The sequence below is a fragment of the Oncorhynchus clarkii genome, chromosome 2, assembly GCF_045791955.1.
Source record: "Oncorhynchus clarkii lewisi isolate Uvic-CL-2024 chromosome 2, UVic_Ocla_1.0, whole genome shotgun sequence".
Lineage (NCBI taxonomy): Eukaryota > Metazoa > Chordata > Actinopteri > Salmoniformes > Salmonidae > Oncorhynchus > Oncorhynchus clarkii.
In genome coordinates, this window is record NC_092148.1 from 11,830,583 (window position 1) to 11,846,942 (window position 16,360).

The window sequence follows — 16,360 nt, forward strand, 5'->3', positions numbered from 1 at the left end:
AGTGTCTCTCTCTACACTCAGATATAGACCGGTGAGGTCTCACTACATTAACCGTACGTTGACTTTCAGACTGAGCTTACGTTCAGCACTGCCTTAAAGCCACCTCTCAGCACTGTCTTAAAGCCACCTCTCAGCACTGCCAAGGCTGAAGAAAGAAAACTCATCAAGACTACCTCTTCTCTCTCTCTCTCTCTCTCTCTCTCTCCCTCCCTCCCTCCCTCCCTCCCTCTCTCTCTCCCTTGTTCTTCCACTTGCTCTCCCTCACATACCTACAGTATATAGCCTTATGACCATGCTCCCTACTAAGCTTGCAATAAATCAAATACTGAGGCCAGGGTCCAAATGGAGCACAGGGTGGTGTGTTGGTGTCTGTGTGATTCAGCTAGTAGGATATATATCAGCAGAAGGGTTCATATTATTATAGCACCATAAATAAATCGTTTATTCAAGTCATTCCACCAATATCTCCAGTTAGTGTTACAAAAATAAATGCTGTGTGTGTGTGTGTGTGTGTGTGTGTGTGTGTGTGTGTGTGTGTGTGTGTGTGTGTGTGTGTGTGTGTGTGTGTGTGTGTGTGTGTGTGTTTTGTAGGGAGCAATGAGCCCATCTGTGCAAATGAAACATTATTATAGATTAATAAACAGTTTATACAACTCATAAACAAAAGTGTCAACAACAATCTCCAGTTACAGCGTTACAAAAATAAAACTGTAATAGATAGAGAGAGTGTGTGTGTGTGTGTGTGTGTGTGTGTGTGTGTGTGTGTAATGTTATGCTGCAGTTAAAACAGTGTGCTCTACATACATAATGCATGTATCACTGCCACTAGGCCCGCCTCCACTGTGCAGCGAAGCTGTCAATCAGCATAAGGACACTGCCAATCAAACCACAGGAGATTGGTTGCACCATAATTAGGGAGGAGCTAAATGAGGGGAGGGGAGGAGATGGAGGGGAGGAGGGATGGAGCAAAATGAGTAGAATGATATCAAATACATCAAACATCTGGTTTGATGCCATTCCATTCACTCCGTTCCAGCCATTATTATGAGCTTGTCCTCCCCTCTGCAGCCTCCACTGAATCAAACCCTAAAGGGAAGTGACAGACTCTCTCCATTCCATGTTTTATGTTAAAGGTGGAGAAGGATACATTTGCCCCAGACACTGAGGTCAGATTAGCCTATTTCCCTCATAATACACAGGGATTCTGAGGTCAGATTAGCCTATTTCCCTCATAATACACAGGGATTCCAGACACCAGTTTGTCACAAAGCACGACTTCCTGACACATTACAACGGCACGTTGTATGACATGGTTGGGCTGTCCTTCCTCGCATCCATGTAAAAGGTTAAAGGTCAGTGGTCATCGGCAGATGTTCCGGGTGCTCTCCCAGGCCTTGCTGCCCCTACGGAGTGGTAGGAAGAAGGGATGGAGGAGGGCGGAGGAGAGAGAGAGGCGTTTGGAGGGCTCGTACTCCAGCATCTTCTCCAACAGGTCAAAGAACTGATGATGCTCCTTAGCTTCTGATAACCGGTATCTCTGAAGTAGAGAGAGAGAAAGAGAGAGAGAGAGATAGAGAGAGAGAGAGAGGAGGGGTTCAATTAACACAAAGACATCAATAAGGATGTATTTTCTCTGAAGTTATCTAAGGTATCTATGTACAGTCTCAGGTTAGAGGGTATCTTCAGGTGTCAAGTATCTAAGGCATCTACACTACCGTTCAAAAGTTTGGGGTCACTTAGAAATGTCCTTGTTCTTGAAAGAAAAGCACATTTTTTGTCCATTAAAACAACATCAAATTGATCAGAAATACAGTGTTGACATTATTAACGTTGTAAATGACTATTGTAGCTGGTAACGGCTGATTTTTAATGGAATATCTACATAGGCGTCAGAGGCCCATTATCAGCAACCATCACTCCTGTGTTCCAATGGCACGTTGTGCTAGCTAATCCAAGTTTATAATTTTAATTTTAGAAAGCCCTTTTGCAATTATGTTAGCACAGCTGAAAACTGTTGTTCTGATTAAAGAAGCAATAAAACTGGCCTTATTTAGACCAGTTGAGTATCTGGAGCATCAGCATTTGTGGGTTCTCGATTACAGGCTCAAAAGGGCCAGAAACAAAGACCTTTCTTCTGAAACTCGTCAGTCTATTCTTGTTCTGAAGAATGAAGGCTATTCCATGCAAGAAATTGCCAAGAAACTGAAGATCTTGTACAATGCTGTGTACTACTCCCTTCACAGAACAGCACAAAATGGCTCTAACCAGAATAGAAAGAGGACAAGTACATTAGAGTGTCTAGTTTGAGAAACAAACGCCTCACAAGTCCTCAACTGGCAGATTCATTAAATAGTAGCTGCAAAACACCAGTCTCAACATCAACAGTGAAGAGGTGACTCTAGAATGCTGGCCTTCTAGGCAGAGTTGCAAAGAAAAAGCCACATCTCAGACTGGCCAATAAAAATAAAAAAGATTAAGATGGGCAAAAGAACACAGACACTGGACAGAGGAACTCTGCCTAGAAGGCCAGCATCCCGGAGTCGCCTCTTCACTGTTGACGTTGAGACTGGACAGAGGAACTCTGCCTAGAAGGCCAGCATCCCAGAGTCGCCTCTTCACTGTTGACGTTGAGACTGGACAGAGGAACTCTGCCTAGAAGGCCAGCATCTCGGAGTCGCCTCTTCACTGTTGACGTTGAGACTGGACAGAGGAACTCTGCCTAGAAGGCCAGCATCCCGGAGTCGCCTCTTCACTGTTGACGTTGAGACTGGACAGAGGAACTCTGCCTAGAAGGCCAGCATCCCGGAGTCGCCTCCTCACTGTTGACGTTGAGACTGGACAGAGGAACTCTGCCTAGAAGGCCAGCATCCCGGAGTCGCCTCCTCACTGTTGACGTTGAGACTGGACAGAGGAACTCTGCCTAGAAGGCCAGCATCCCGGAGTCGCCTCTATACTGTTGACGTTGAGACTGGACAGAGAAACTCTGCCTAGAAGGCCAGCATCCCGGAGTCGCCTCTTCACTGTTGACGTTGAGACTGGACAGAGGAACTCTGCCTAGAAGGCCAGCATCCCGGAGTCGCCTCCTCACTGTTGACGTTGAGACTGGACAGAGGAACTCTGCCTAGAAGGCCAGCATCCCGGAGTCGCCTCCTCACTGTTGACGTTGAGACTGGACAGAGGAACTCTGCCTAGAAGGCCAGCATCCCGGAGTCGCCTCTTCACTGTTGACGTTGAGACTGGACAGAGGAACTCTGCCTAGAAGGCCAGCATCCCGGAGTCGCCTCCTCACTGTTGACGTTGAGACTGGACAGAGGAACTCTGCCTAGAAGGCCAGCATCCCGGAGTTGCCTCCTCACTGTTGACGTTGAGACTGGACAGAGGAACTCTGCCTAGACGGCCAGCATCCCGGAGTCACCTCCTCACTGTTGACGTTGAGACTGGACAGAGGAACTCTGCCTAGAAGGCCAGCATCCCGGAGTCGCCTCCTCACTGTTGACGTTGAGACTGGACAGAGGAACTCTGCCTAGAAGGCCAGCATCCCGGAGTCGCCTCTTCACTGTTGACGTTGAGACTGGACAGAGGAACTCTGCCTAGAAGGCCAGCATCCCGGAGTCGCCTCCTCACTGTTGACGTTGAGACTGGACAGAGGAACTCTGCCTAGAAGGCCAGCATCCCGGAGTCGCCTCCTCACTGTTGACGTTGAGACTGGACAGAGGAACTCTGCCTAGAAGGCCAGACTCCCGGAGTCGCCTCCTCACTGTTGACGTTGAGACTGGACAGAGGAACTCTGCCTAGAAGGCCAGCATCCCGGAGTCACCTCTTCACTGTTGACGTTGAGACTGGACAGAGGAACTCTGCCTAGAAGGCCAGCATCCCGGAGTCGCCTCCTCACTGTTGACGTTGAGACTGGACAGAGGAACTCTGCCTAGAAGGCCAGCATCCCGGAGTCGCCTCCTCACTGTTGACGTTGAGACTGGACAGAGGAACTCTGCCTAGAAGGCCAGCATCCCGGAGTCGCCTCCTCACTGTTGACGTTGAAACTGGACAGAGGAACTATGCCTAGAAGGCCAGCATCCCGGAGTCGCCTCCTCACTGTTGACGTTGAGACTGGACAGAGGAACTCTGCCTAGAAGGCCAGCATCCCGGAGTCGCCTCCTCACTGTTGACGTTGAGACTGGACAGAGGAACTCTGCCTAGAAGGCCAGCATCCCGGAGTCGCCTCCTCACTGTTGACGTTGAGACTGGACAGAGGAACTCTGCCTAGAAGGCCAGCATCCCGGAGTCGCCTCCTCACTGTTGACGTTGAGACTGGACAGAGGAACTCTGCCTAGAAGGCCAGCATCCCGGAGTCGCCTCTTCACTGTTGACGTTGAGACTGGACAGAGGAACTCTGCCTAGAAGGCCAGCATCCCGGAGTCGCCTCCTCACTGTTGACGTTGAGACTGGACAGAGGAACTCTGCCTAGAAGGCCAGCATCCCGGAGTCGCCTCTTCACTGTTGACGTTGAGACTGGACAGAGGAACTCTGCCTAGAAGGCCAGCATCCCGGAGTCGCCTCTTCACTGTTGACGTTGAGACTGGACAGAGGAACTCTGCCTAGAAGGCCAGCATCCCGGAGTCGCCTCTTCACTGTTGACGTTGAGACTGGACAGAGGAACTCTGCCTAGAAGGCCAGCATCCCGGAGTCGCCTCCTCACTGTTGACGTTGAGACTGGACAGAGGAACTCTGCCTAGAAGGCCAGACTCCCGGAGTCGCCTCCTCACTGTTGACGTTGAGACTGGACAGAGGAACTCTGCCTAGAAGGCCAGACTCCCGGAGTCGCCTCCTCACTGTTGACGTTGAGACTGGACAGAGGAACTCTGCCTAGAAGGCCAGCATCCCGGAGTCGCCTCCTCACTGTTGACGTTGAGACTGGTGTCTTTAGGTGCCAAGTATCTAAGGCTTTTCCAGTCCAGTCTCAGGTTAGAGTGTCTTTATCTCAGGGGTAACTTACCCATAGAGGTTTAATGTGGTCTTTGACGAATCGTCCTGCCTTGGAGTTATCGTTCCAGTCCAGTCTCAGGTTAGAGTGTCTTTATCTCAGGGGTAACTTACCCATAGAGGTTTAATGTGGTCTTTGACAAATTGTCCTGCCTTGGAGTTATCGTTCCAGTCCAGTCTCAGGTTAGAGTGTCTTTATCTCAGGGGTAACTTACCCATAGAGGTTTAATGTGGTCTTTGATGAATCGTCCTGCCTTGAAGTTATCGTTCCAGTCCAGTCTCAGGTTAGAGTGTCTTTATCTCAGGGGTAACTTACCCATAGAGGTTTAATGTGCTCTTTGATGAATCGTCCTGCCTTGAAGTTATCGTTCCAGTCCAGTCTCAGGTTAGAGTGTCTTTATCTCAGGGGTAACTTACCCATAGAGGTTTAATGTGGTCTTTGATGAATCGTCCTGCCTTGAAGTTATCGTTCCAGTCCAGTCTCAGGTTAGAGTGTCTTTATCTCAGGGGTAACTTACCCATAGAGGTTTAATGTGGTCTTTGACAAATTGTCCTGCCTTGGAGTTATCGTTCCAGTCCAGTCTCAGGTTAGAGTGTCTTTATCTCAGGGGTAACTTACCCATAGAGGTTTAATGTGGTCTTTGACGAATCGTCCTGCCTTGGAGTTATCGTTCCAGTCCAGTCTCAGGTTAGAGTGTCTTTATCTCAGGGGTAACTTACCCATAGAGGTTTAATGTGGTCTTTGACGTATCGTCCTGCCTTGGAGTTATCGTTCCAGTCCAGTCTCAGGTTAGAGTGTCTTTATCTCAGGGCTAACTTACCCATAGAGGTTTAATGTGGTCTTTGACGTATCGTCCTGCCTTGGAGTTATCGTTCCAGTCCAGTCTCAGGTTAGAGTGTCTTTATCTCAGGGGTAACTTACCCATAGAGGTTTAATGTGGTCTTTGACGTATCGTCCTGCCTTGGAGTTATCGTTCCAGTCCAGTCTCAGGTTAGAGTGTCTTTATCTCAGGGTTAACTTACCCATAGAGGTTTAATGTGGTCTTTGACGAATCGTCCTGCCTTGGAGTTATCGTTCCAGTCCAGTCTCAGGTTAGAGTGTCTTTATCTCAGGGGTAACTTACCCATAGAGGTTTAATGTGGTCTTTGACGTATTGTCCTGCCTTGGAGTTATCGTTCCAGTCCAGTCTCAGGTTAGAGTGTCTTTTTCTCAGGGGTAACTTACCCATAGAGGTTTAATGTGGTCTTTGACGAATCGTCCTGCCTTGGAGTTATCGTTCCAGTCCAGTCTCAGGTTAGAGTGTCTTTATCTCAGGGGTAACTTACCCATAGAGGTTTAATGTGGTCTTGAGGAGCTAAATGAGGGGAGGGGAGGAGATGGAGGGGAGGAGGGATGGAGCAAAATGAGTAGAATGATATCAAATACATCAAACATCTGGTTTGATGCCATTCCATTCACTCCGTTCCAGCCATTATTATGAGCTTGTCCTCCCCTCTGCAGCCTCCACTGAATCAAACCCTAAAGGGAAGTGACAGACTCTCTCCATTCCATGTTTTATGTTAAAGGTGGAGAAGGATACATTTGCCCCAGACACTGAGGTCAGATTAGCCTATTTCCCTCATAATACACAGGGATTCTGAGGTCAGATTAGCCTATTTCCCTCATAATACACAGGGATTCCAGACACCAGTTTGTCACAAAGCACGACTTCCTGACACATTACAACGGCACGTTGTATGACATGGTTGGGCTGTCCTTCCTCGCATCCATGTAAAAGGTTCGCCTCCTCACTGTTGACGTTGAGACTGGACAGAGGAACTCTGCCTAGAAGGCCAGCATCCCGGAGTTGCCTCCTCACTGTTGACGTTGAGACTGGACAGAGGAACTCTGCCTAGACGGCCAGCATCCCGGAGTCACCTCCTCACTGTTGACGTTGAGACTGGACAGAGGAACTCTGCCTAGAAGGCCAGCATCCCGGAGTCGCCTCCTCACTGTTGACGTTGAGACTGGACAGAGGAACTCTGCCTAGAAGGCCAGCATCCCGGAGTCGCCTCTTCACTGTTGACGTTGAGACTGGACAGAGGAACTCTGCCTAGAAGGCCAGCATCCCGGAGTCGCCTCCTCACTGTTGACGTTGAGACTGGACAGAGGAACTCTGCCTAGAAGGCCAGCATCCCGGAGTCGCCTCCTCACTGTTGACGTTGAGACTGGACAGAGGAACTCTGCCTAGAAGGCCAGACTCCCGGAGTCGCCTCCTCACTGTTGACGTTGAGACTGGACAGAGGAACTCTGCCTAGAAGGCCAGCATCCCGGAGTCACCTCTTCACTGTTGACGTTGAGACTGGACAGAGGAACTCTGCCTAGAAGGCCAGCATCCCGGAGTCGCCTCCTCACTGTTGACGTTGAGACTGGACAGAGGAACTCTGCCTAGAAGGCCAGCATCCCGGAGTCGCCTCCTCACTGTTGACGTTGAGACTGGACAGAGGAACTCTGCCTAGAAGGCCAGCATCCCGGAGTCGCCTCCTCACTGTTGACGTTGAAACTGGACAGAGGAACTATGCCTAGAAGGCCAGCATCCCGGAGTCGCCTCCTCACTGTTGACGTTGAGACTGGACAGAGGAACTCTGCCTAGAAGGCCAGCATCCCGGAGTCGCCTCCTCACTGTTGACGTTGAGACTGGACAGAGGAACTCTGCCTAGAAGGCCAGCATCCCGGAGTCGCCTCCTCACTGTTGACGTTGAGACTGGACAGAGGAACTCTGCCTAGAAGGCCAGCATCCCGGAGTCGCCTCCTCACTGTTGACGTTGAGACTGGACAGAGGAACTCTGCCTAGAAGGCCAGCATCCCGGAGTCGCCTCTTCACTGTTGACGTTGAGACTGGACAGAGGAACTCTGCCTAGAAGGCCAGCATCCCAGAGTTGCCTCCTCACTGTTGACGTTGAGACTGGACAGAGGAACTCTGCCTAGAAGGCCAGCATCCCGGAGTCGCCTCTTCACTGTTGACGTTGAGACTGAACAGAGGAACTCTGCCTAGAAGGCCAGCATCCCGGAGTCGCCTCCTCACTGTTGACGTTGAGACTGGACAGAGGAACTCTGCCTAGAAGGCCAGCATCCCGGAGTCGCCTCCTCACTGTTGACGTTGAGACTGGACAGAGGAACTCTGCCTAGAAGGCCAGCATCCCGGAGTCGCCTCTTCACTGTTGACGTTGAGACTGGACAGAGGAACTCTGCCTAGAAGGCCAGCATCCCGGAGTCGCCTCCTCACTGTTGACGTTGAGACTGGACAGAGGAACTCTGCCTAGAAGGCCAGACTCCCGGAGTCGCCTCCTCACTGTTGACGTTGAGACTGGACAGAGGAACTCTGCCTAGAAGGCCAGACTCCCGGAGTCGCCTCCTCACTGTTGACGTTGAGACTGGACAGAGGAACTCTGCCTAGAAGGCCAGCATCCCGGAGTCGCCTCCTCACTGTTGACGTTGAGACTGGTGTCTTTAGGTGCCAAGTATCTAAGGCTTTTCCAGTCCAGTCTCAGGTTAGAGTGTCTTTATCTCAGGGGTAACTTACCCATAGAGGTTTAATGTGGTCTTTGACGAATCGTCCTGCCTTGGAGTTATCGTTCCAGTCCAGTCTCAGGTTAGAGTGTCTTTATCTCAGGGGTAACTTACCCATAGAGGTTTAATGTGGTCTTTGACAAATTGTCCTGCCTTGGAGTTATCGTTCCAGTCCAGTCTCAGGTTAGAGTGTCTTTATCTCAGGGGTAACTTACCCATAGAGGTTTAATGTGGTCTTTGATGAATCGTCCTGCCTTGAAGTTATCGTTCCAGTCCAGTCTCAGGTTAGAGTGTCTTTATCTCAGGGGTAACTTACCCATAGAGGTTTAATGTGGTCTTTGATGAATCGTCCTGCCTTGAAGTTATCGTTCCAGTCCAGTCTCAGGTTAGAGTGTCTTTATCTCAGGGGTAACTTACCCATAGAGGTTTAATGTGGTCTTTGACAAATTGTCCTGCCTTGGAGTTATCGTTCCAGTCCAGTCTCAGGTTAGAGTGTCTTTATCTCAGGGGTAACTTACCCATAGAGGTTTAATGTGGTCTTTGACGAATCGTCCTGCCTTGGAGTTATCGTTCCAGTCCAGTCTCAGGTTAGAGTGTCTTTATCTCAGGGGTAACTTACCCATAGAGGTTTAATGTGGTCTTTGACGTATCGTCCTGCCTTGGAGTTATCGTTCCAGTCCAGTCTCAGGTTAGAGTGTCTTTATCTCAGGGCTAACTTACCCATAGAGGTTTAATGTGGTCTTTGACGTATCGTCCTGCCTTGGAGTTATCGTTCCAGTCCAGTCTCAGGTTAGAGTGTCTTTATCTCAGGGGTAACTTACCCATAGAGGTTTAATGTGGTCTTTGACGTATCGTCCTGCCTTGGAGTTATCGTTCCAGTCCAGTCTCAGGTTAGAGTGTCTTTATCTCAGGGGTAACTTACCCATAGAGGTTTAATGTGGTCTTTGACGAATCGTCCTGCCTTGGAGTTATCGTTCCAGTCCAGTCTCAGGTTAGAGTGTCTTTATCTCAGGGGTAACTTACCCATAGAGGTTTAATGTGGTCTTTGACGTATTGTCCTGCCTTGGAGTTATCGTTCCAGTCCAGTCTCAGGTTAGAGTGTCTTTATCTCAGGGCTAACTTACCCATAGAGGTTTAATGTGGTCTTTGACGTATCGTCCTGCCTTGAAGTTATCGTTCCAGTCCAGTCTCAGGTTAGAGTGTCTTTATCTCAGGGGTAACTTACCCATAGAGGTTTAATGTGGTCTTTGACGTATCGTCCTGCCTTGAAGTTATCGTTCCAGTCCAGTCTCAGGTTAGAGTGTCTTTATCTCAGGGGTAACTTACCCATAGAGGTTTAATGTGGTCTTTGACGAATCGTCCTGCCTTGGAGTTATCGTTCCAGTCCAGTCTCAGGTCAGAGTGTCTTTATCTCAGGGGTAACTTACCCATAGAGGTTTAATGTGGTCTTTGACGAATCGTCCTGCCTTGGAGTTATCGTTCCAGTCCAGTCTCAGGTTAGAGTGTCTTTATCTCAGGGGTAACTTACCCATAGAGGTTTAATGTGGTCTTTGACGTATCGTCCTGCCTTGGAGTTATCGTTCCAGTCCAGTCTCAGGTTAGAGTGTCTTTATCTCAGGGGTAACTTACCCATAGAGGTTTAATGTGGTCTTTGACGTATCGTCCTGCCTTGGAGTTATCGTTCCAGTCCAGTCTCAGGTTAGAGTGTCTTTATCTCAGGGGTAACTTACCCATAGAGGTTTAATGTGGTCTTTGACGTATCGTCCTGCCTTGGAGTTATCGTTCCAGTCCAGTCTCAGGTTAGAGTGTCTTTATCTCAGGGGTAACTTACCCATAGAGGTTTAATGTGGTCTTTGACGTATCGTCCTGCCTTGGAGTTATCGTTCCAGTCCAGTCTCAGGTTAGAGTGTCTTTATCTCAGGGGTAACTTACCCATAGAGGTTTAATGTGGTCTTTGACGAATCGTCCTGCCTTGGAGTTATCGTTCCAGTCCAGTCTCAGGTTAGAGTGTCTTTATCTCAGGGGTAACTTACCCATAGAGGTTTAATGTGGTCTTTGACGTATCGTCCTGCCTTGGAGTTATCGTTCCAGTCCAGTCTCAGGTTAGAGTGTCTTTATCTCAGGGGTAACTTACCCATAGAGGTTTAATGTGGTCTTTGACGAATCGTCCTGCCTTGGAGTTATCGTTCCAGTCTAGACGCCTGCAGTGAAAATACTTCTGCTTCCTGAAAGGACAAATCACACAAAGTGTATACTATGTGTGTCTGTGAGGAGTGTGTATGTGTGTCTATGAGGAGTGTGTATGTGTGTCTATGAGGAGTGTGTATGTGTGTCTATGAGGAGTGTGTATGTGTGTCTATGAGGAGTGTGTATGTGTGTCTATGAGGAGTGTGTATGTGTGTCTATGAGGAGTGTGTATGTGTGTCTATGAGGAGTGTGTATGTGTGTCTATGAGGAGTGTGTATGTGTGTCTGTGAGGAGTGTGTATGTGTGTCTATGAGGAGTGTGTATGTGTGTCTATGAGGAGTGTGTATGTGTGTCTATGAGGAGTGTGTATGTGTGTCTATGAGGAGTGTGTATGTGTGTCTATGAGGAGTGTGTATGTGTGTCTATGAGGAGTGTGTATGTGTGTCTATGAGGAGTGTGTATGTGTGTCTGTGAGGAGTGTGTATGTGTGTGTGTAACTGTCATCATGTGTTACCTGGTCTTGCAGATCATCGTAGAGGGGAGAGGTCCCCGTACTCTCTCCATCATGGCCAGGTGCTCCTGGTTGTCATGGGTCTGAGACAAACACAAACACTGGTCAGCAGAAGCTATAAACTCCCAACTTCACTTTCACTTGTATCACACAAACAACAAACACACACACAGTCTTTTGTAGCTAACATTGTGGGGACACACAATTCAGTCCTATTCAACATCCTGTTTTCCCTAAACCCTGACCCCTAACCGTAACTCTAACCCTAACCCCAAAACCTAACCTTAACACTAACTTTAATCCTAACCCTCGCTCATTACCCTTAAACTAACCCTAACTCCTAACTCTAACTCTAACCCTAACCCCCGAGAAATAGCATTTGACCTTGTGGGGACTAACAAAATATCCCCAGTTGGTCAAATTTGTATTTGTTTACTATTCTTGTAGGGACTTCTGGTCCCCACAAGTATAGTTAAACATGTCCACACACACAAACACACAGTACCTGATATAGGGTGAAGCCTTCATAGTACTCAAACAGGATGCAGCCGATACTCCAGACATCACACGGATGACTCCAGCCCAGCTCTGAGTTGGAACAGTAACAAATGTTCAGCTAGCCAATAGTCCAAGATTAGAGTGTGTGAGTGTGATGTGTGTAGGTTACCCAGAATAACTTCAGGAGCGCGGTAGTGGCGTGTAGATATGATGGTGCTGTGGTGTTCGTGGTCAAACGTGGCGCTGCCAAAATCCACCAGCCTTACTGTTGTATCCTTCACTTTCCTCTCATCCCGCTTCTGAGAGAGCGAGAGAAATAGAGGTGGGGGAAGAGAGAGAGAGGGGAGGACAGAGAGAGAGGGGGGGACAGAGAGAGAGGGGGGGGGACAGAGAGAGAGGGAGGGACAGAGAGAGGGGGGGACAGAGAGAGAGGGGGGGGGACAGAGAGAGAGGAAGGGACAGAGAGAGGGGGGGACAGAGAGAGAGAGAGAGAGGGGGGGGCAGAGAGAGGGGGGGGACAGAAAGAGAGAGGGGGGCAGAGAGAGGGGGGGCAGAGAGAGGGGGGACAGAGAGAGGGGGGGGGGGGGGGTTGGGAGAAGACAAGAAGAAAGGATGGGAAAGGAAGATACAGGCATTTTATCAATTAGATTTGCTCACCTTCTTCGTACTCTCTCCTCCGCCCTCTCTCCTCCGCCCTCTCTCCTCCGCCCTCTCTCCTCAGTCCACTATCCTCCGTCCTCTATCCTCCGTCCTCTATCCTCCGCCCTCTATCCTCCGCCCTCTATCCTCCGCCCTCTATCCTCCGCCCTCTATCCTCCGTCCTCCCTACTCGGTCCTCCCTCCTCCGCCCTCTATCCTCCGCCCTCTATCCTCCGCCCTCTATCCTCCGCCCTCTATCCTCCGTCCTCCCTCCACGGTCCTCACCCCTCGGTCCTCACCCCTCGGTCCTCACCCCTCGGTCCTCCCTCCTCCGCCCTCTCTCCTCCGCCCTCTCTCCTCAGTCTTCTCTCCTCAGTCCCCTATCCTCCGTCCTCTCTCCTTCGTCCTCTCTCCTCCGTCCTCTATCCTCCGTCCTGCCTCCTCGGTCCTCCCTCCTCGGTCCTCCCTCCTCGGTCCTCCCTCCTCCGCCCTCTCTCCTCCGCCCTCTATCCTCCGCCCTCTATCCTCCGCCCTCTATCCTCCGCCCTCTATCCTCCGCCCTCTATCCTCAGCCCTCTATCCTCCACCCTCTATCCTCCGTCTTCTATCCTCCGTCCTCTATCGCCTCATTTTGAAAAAGGTACAAGTTAATCTAGGAGGATTGGCAAGGAAGAGTGACCGGGGTTGAAATGAAACGGTCCTTCTCCACACATCAGGCAAATTACATTTACAGGGGTGGATCCCAAAATAAATGTTTAAAGTGATCAAAACAAATTAAGATGCAAAACAGTTTATGGTTAAAACAATACGTAGCATATTGTTTTTAAAGTGTGCATGTTTTTCTCCTCTGACAAAACCAAACCTGATTCAAATGAGGTGTGGTATATTTCAAATGGGGTGTGGTATGTTTCAAATGGGGTGTGGTATATTTCAAATGGGGTGTGGTATGTTTCAAATGGGGTGTGGTATATTTCAAATGGGGTGTGGTATATTTCAAATGGGGTGTGGTATATTTCAAATGAGGTGTGGTATATTTCAAATGGGGTGTGGCAGATGTCAAAACTCTTCTGCAGTAGGATACTGTAGACATGAGTGTCCTCAATGAAAAGTGGCTATCGAGGATTGGACGACACTCTTCTTTGCCTACTAATAAATTGACACACTCCTCGACCACTCATCGGTTTCCGGGTCACAGATGAGAGAGGACAGAGGAGAGAGGACAGAGGACGGTCTTTTGCCCAAAGGAGAAACACCCAGATACAGCGTAGGTAAAGAAGAGAGTGATGAAGGAAGCCCTCCCCCTCCCTCTCACCTTCTCAGCGTTGTAAGTGATGGTGTAGTCAGAGTTGACAAACAGGATGTTCTCAGGTTTGAGGTCAGTGTGGGTCAGCTTGTTGATATGGAGAACTGCAGAGGGAAACAGATAAACCATGCATCCATCATGATAATACCTGGACAGCCAAGGTGAAACTGCCCAGCGTTGCACTTGCTGCCCATAGTTCCTCTACAGTATGTAGTAGACCAGCGGTATTCAACTCTGACCCTACGAGGTCCGGAGCCTGCTGCTTTTCTCTTCTACCTGATAATGAATTGCTCTAAATCAGTCCCTGATTAGAGGGGAACAATGAAAAAAACAGTGGAACTGGCTTTGAGGCCCAGAGTTGAGTTTTAGGCTTGTAGACTGAGCTACATCAATGAACCAGCACCCTCTTCTGGTCAAAGAGACCAATACCAGACACGAAACAATCCCTGGTAAGTAATGTCATAGTCTATGGAAGTAGTCACCACCAACCCTGGTTCTGGAGAGCTGCCAGCATGCACATGGGCATACATATATGTGTGTGACACACTCACAGTTGACAGCGAGGCAGATCTGGTAGGCCATCTGGCGGATGTGATCCATACAGTAGGGCAGGAAGTTGTTCTCCTTCAGGAAGTCAAAAGTGCTGAGGGCTAGCAGCTCCATGGAGATACACACATGACCATGGTAGTCAAACCAGTCCAGCATCTGAACACATTGACTGAGAGCGAGAGGGGGGGGGGGGGGGGGGGGGGGAGAAGTAAAGAGAAAGCCACAGAAGGTGAGGGAAACAACTTCTCAAACTTTCTACTGGTTCATCAGACTCCGTACTGTTTGTTGTGTGGGTCTTTCTCGTTGATTTTCTCCAGGACATTGATCTCCAGTTTAGCAGCTTGTCTGTACTTCTCCATGTTCTTAATGATCTTCAGAGCTACACGTGCCCCAGCCCTGAGAGAGAGACAGAGAGAACAGCTAGCTAACAACCAGCACACGCTCCACCTGATGCTCGACGAGTGTGCATGTGTATTTTATAAATGCCTCTCATACCTGCGCCGGTCCACACACGTCACCACCTTCCCAAAGGTGCCCTCTCCCAACAGACTGATAACCTCATCTGATGGGGAAGACGAAGAGATGGAGGCATGGGGATTCAATTAAAGACTGGGAAGTAGAGGAGTCTCTTTTATGAGAGGGCTCGAAAACATTCACCTATCCTGTCTTTTCAATGTGTGAAGACTAGAGGATAGTGGGAGGGACTAGTAGATGTAAACATAGCCTACATCTCTCTTGTAGAACGTCTCCATTCTGGTAGGCCAGGTGACCATCATCAGGGGCCTTCTCGTTCTTCCCTGGCCCCTCACTGCTGCTCCGCTAGGGGTCAGAGGTCAGGGGTCAGGGGTTTAGAGGAGGGGACAACAGGGCAAAAGTCGTCAGCATAGTTGGACTGAGCCTCTCAATAACACACACACACACACATACACACAGATGACATAACAGCTGCTTAATAATCTAAAATGTTTGTAAGCTGAGGACTAGTGTTGCAAGCCCCCGATGATGTTATCCAATTCCACAGGCTCCTCCTAACTCTTTAAGAAAACAGTCCATTCCTGATGAATGTAATGACTTGGGACTGCCACCTGGAACTGAACTGCACTTAAACAGAGTATGAACTAGTGAACTATATCAGTAGTGGACTATGTTATCTGTACATACAGTAGAGTGGAGCCCTAAACCCTCTCCTGTCCTGTCCTGGTATTACGGGCCTAAATGAGAAATGTCATGTGACTGGCTGGCCTGCATGGAGCAGCTCTGTGACTATTTCCATCTACATTCTAAGACTGTTATTAATATCAGAACATCACAAGGAGAAAGAGTGCTGAGAGAAAGAGAGAGAGTGCTGAGCGGGCAACTTTCTCTGACTTAGAGGGTGGCTTACAGACTGAATGAACACACACACACAGACTCTCTCTCTATGAGTTGTGGTAGAGAGGCAGAACACAGGTAGAGAGAGTGAAGGGTTGCCAGGAATAAAACTGAGCTGTATCAAACTTCACAAAACACAACTAAATGAATTCAAACATTAAGAAAAAGGCAGTGAACATATGAACAGTGCATAGCAGAGGAAAGGAGGGGATGGGAGAGAGAAGGAAAGGAGACAATGGGAGAGAGAAGCAGACGAGGAGGAAGAGGAGGGAAGATGCAGATGGGTACTCACAGAGAGGCAGAGACAGTCCAGAAAGTTCTTATACACAGAGTACAACTCTGTCTTCCCCATAACTCAGAACAGAGAGGGAATTAAGAAGATAAGGGAAAAGAGGGGAGAGGAAGATACAGCGTAGGTAAAGAAGACAGCGAAGAAGGGAGGATAAAGTCCACAAACAGTGAAATAGGAAAAGGAAAGACGACTGAAGAGAGGAGACAGAAACTAATGACAGAGCAAAAAGCAGTGCAGAGGAAGAAAGAACAGACAAAAGTAAACAGAGGGAAGAGAAAACAGCAAGAAGAAAAATAGAGTGGCAGAGAAGAGACAAAAGTAAGAGAGTGAAGTACGAATGAAACAAGATGAGAGAAAAAGACAAATTAGATGAACCGATGAAGACAGAACAGAGAAGCAAAGAGACAGACAGAGGAGAAAGTAGATAGGGAAGGAGAGATATGAGAAGGATACAGGAGATTGAGAGAGAGAAAGACGGTT

At 48.9% G+C, this 16,360-nt stretch overlaps 1 protein-coding gene across 1 annotated transcript; it reads right to left on the bottom strand.

Annotated features, from left to right (window-relative positions):
- Positions 1-173: 173 nt before the first annotated feature.
- On the bottom strand, positions 174-16,360 carry LOC139421278 (dual specificity protein kinase CLK2-like). Its single transcript, XM_071172010.1, has 11 exons — positions 15,881-16,360; positions 14,946-15,036; positions 14,713-14,779; positions 14,497-14,613; positions 14,220-14,386; positions 13,678-13,772; positions 11,896-12,025; positions 11,734-11,816; positions 11,232-11,311; positions 10,665-10,755; positions 174-1,537 (listed from the first exon to the last, which is right to left on the bottom strand). The coding sequence occupies exons 1-11, from the start codon at positions 15,938-15,940 to the stop codon at positions 1,361-1,363; spliced, it is 1,158 nt and encodes a 385-aa protein (XP_071028111.1). The 5' UTR covers positions 15,941-16,360; the 3' UTR covers positions 174-1,360.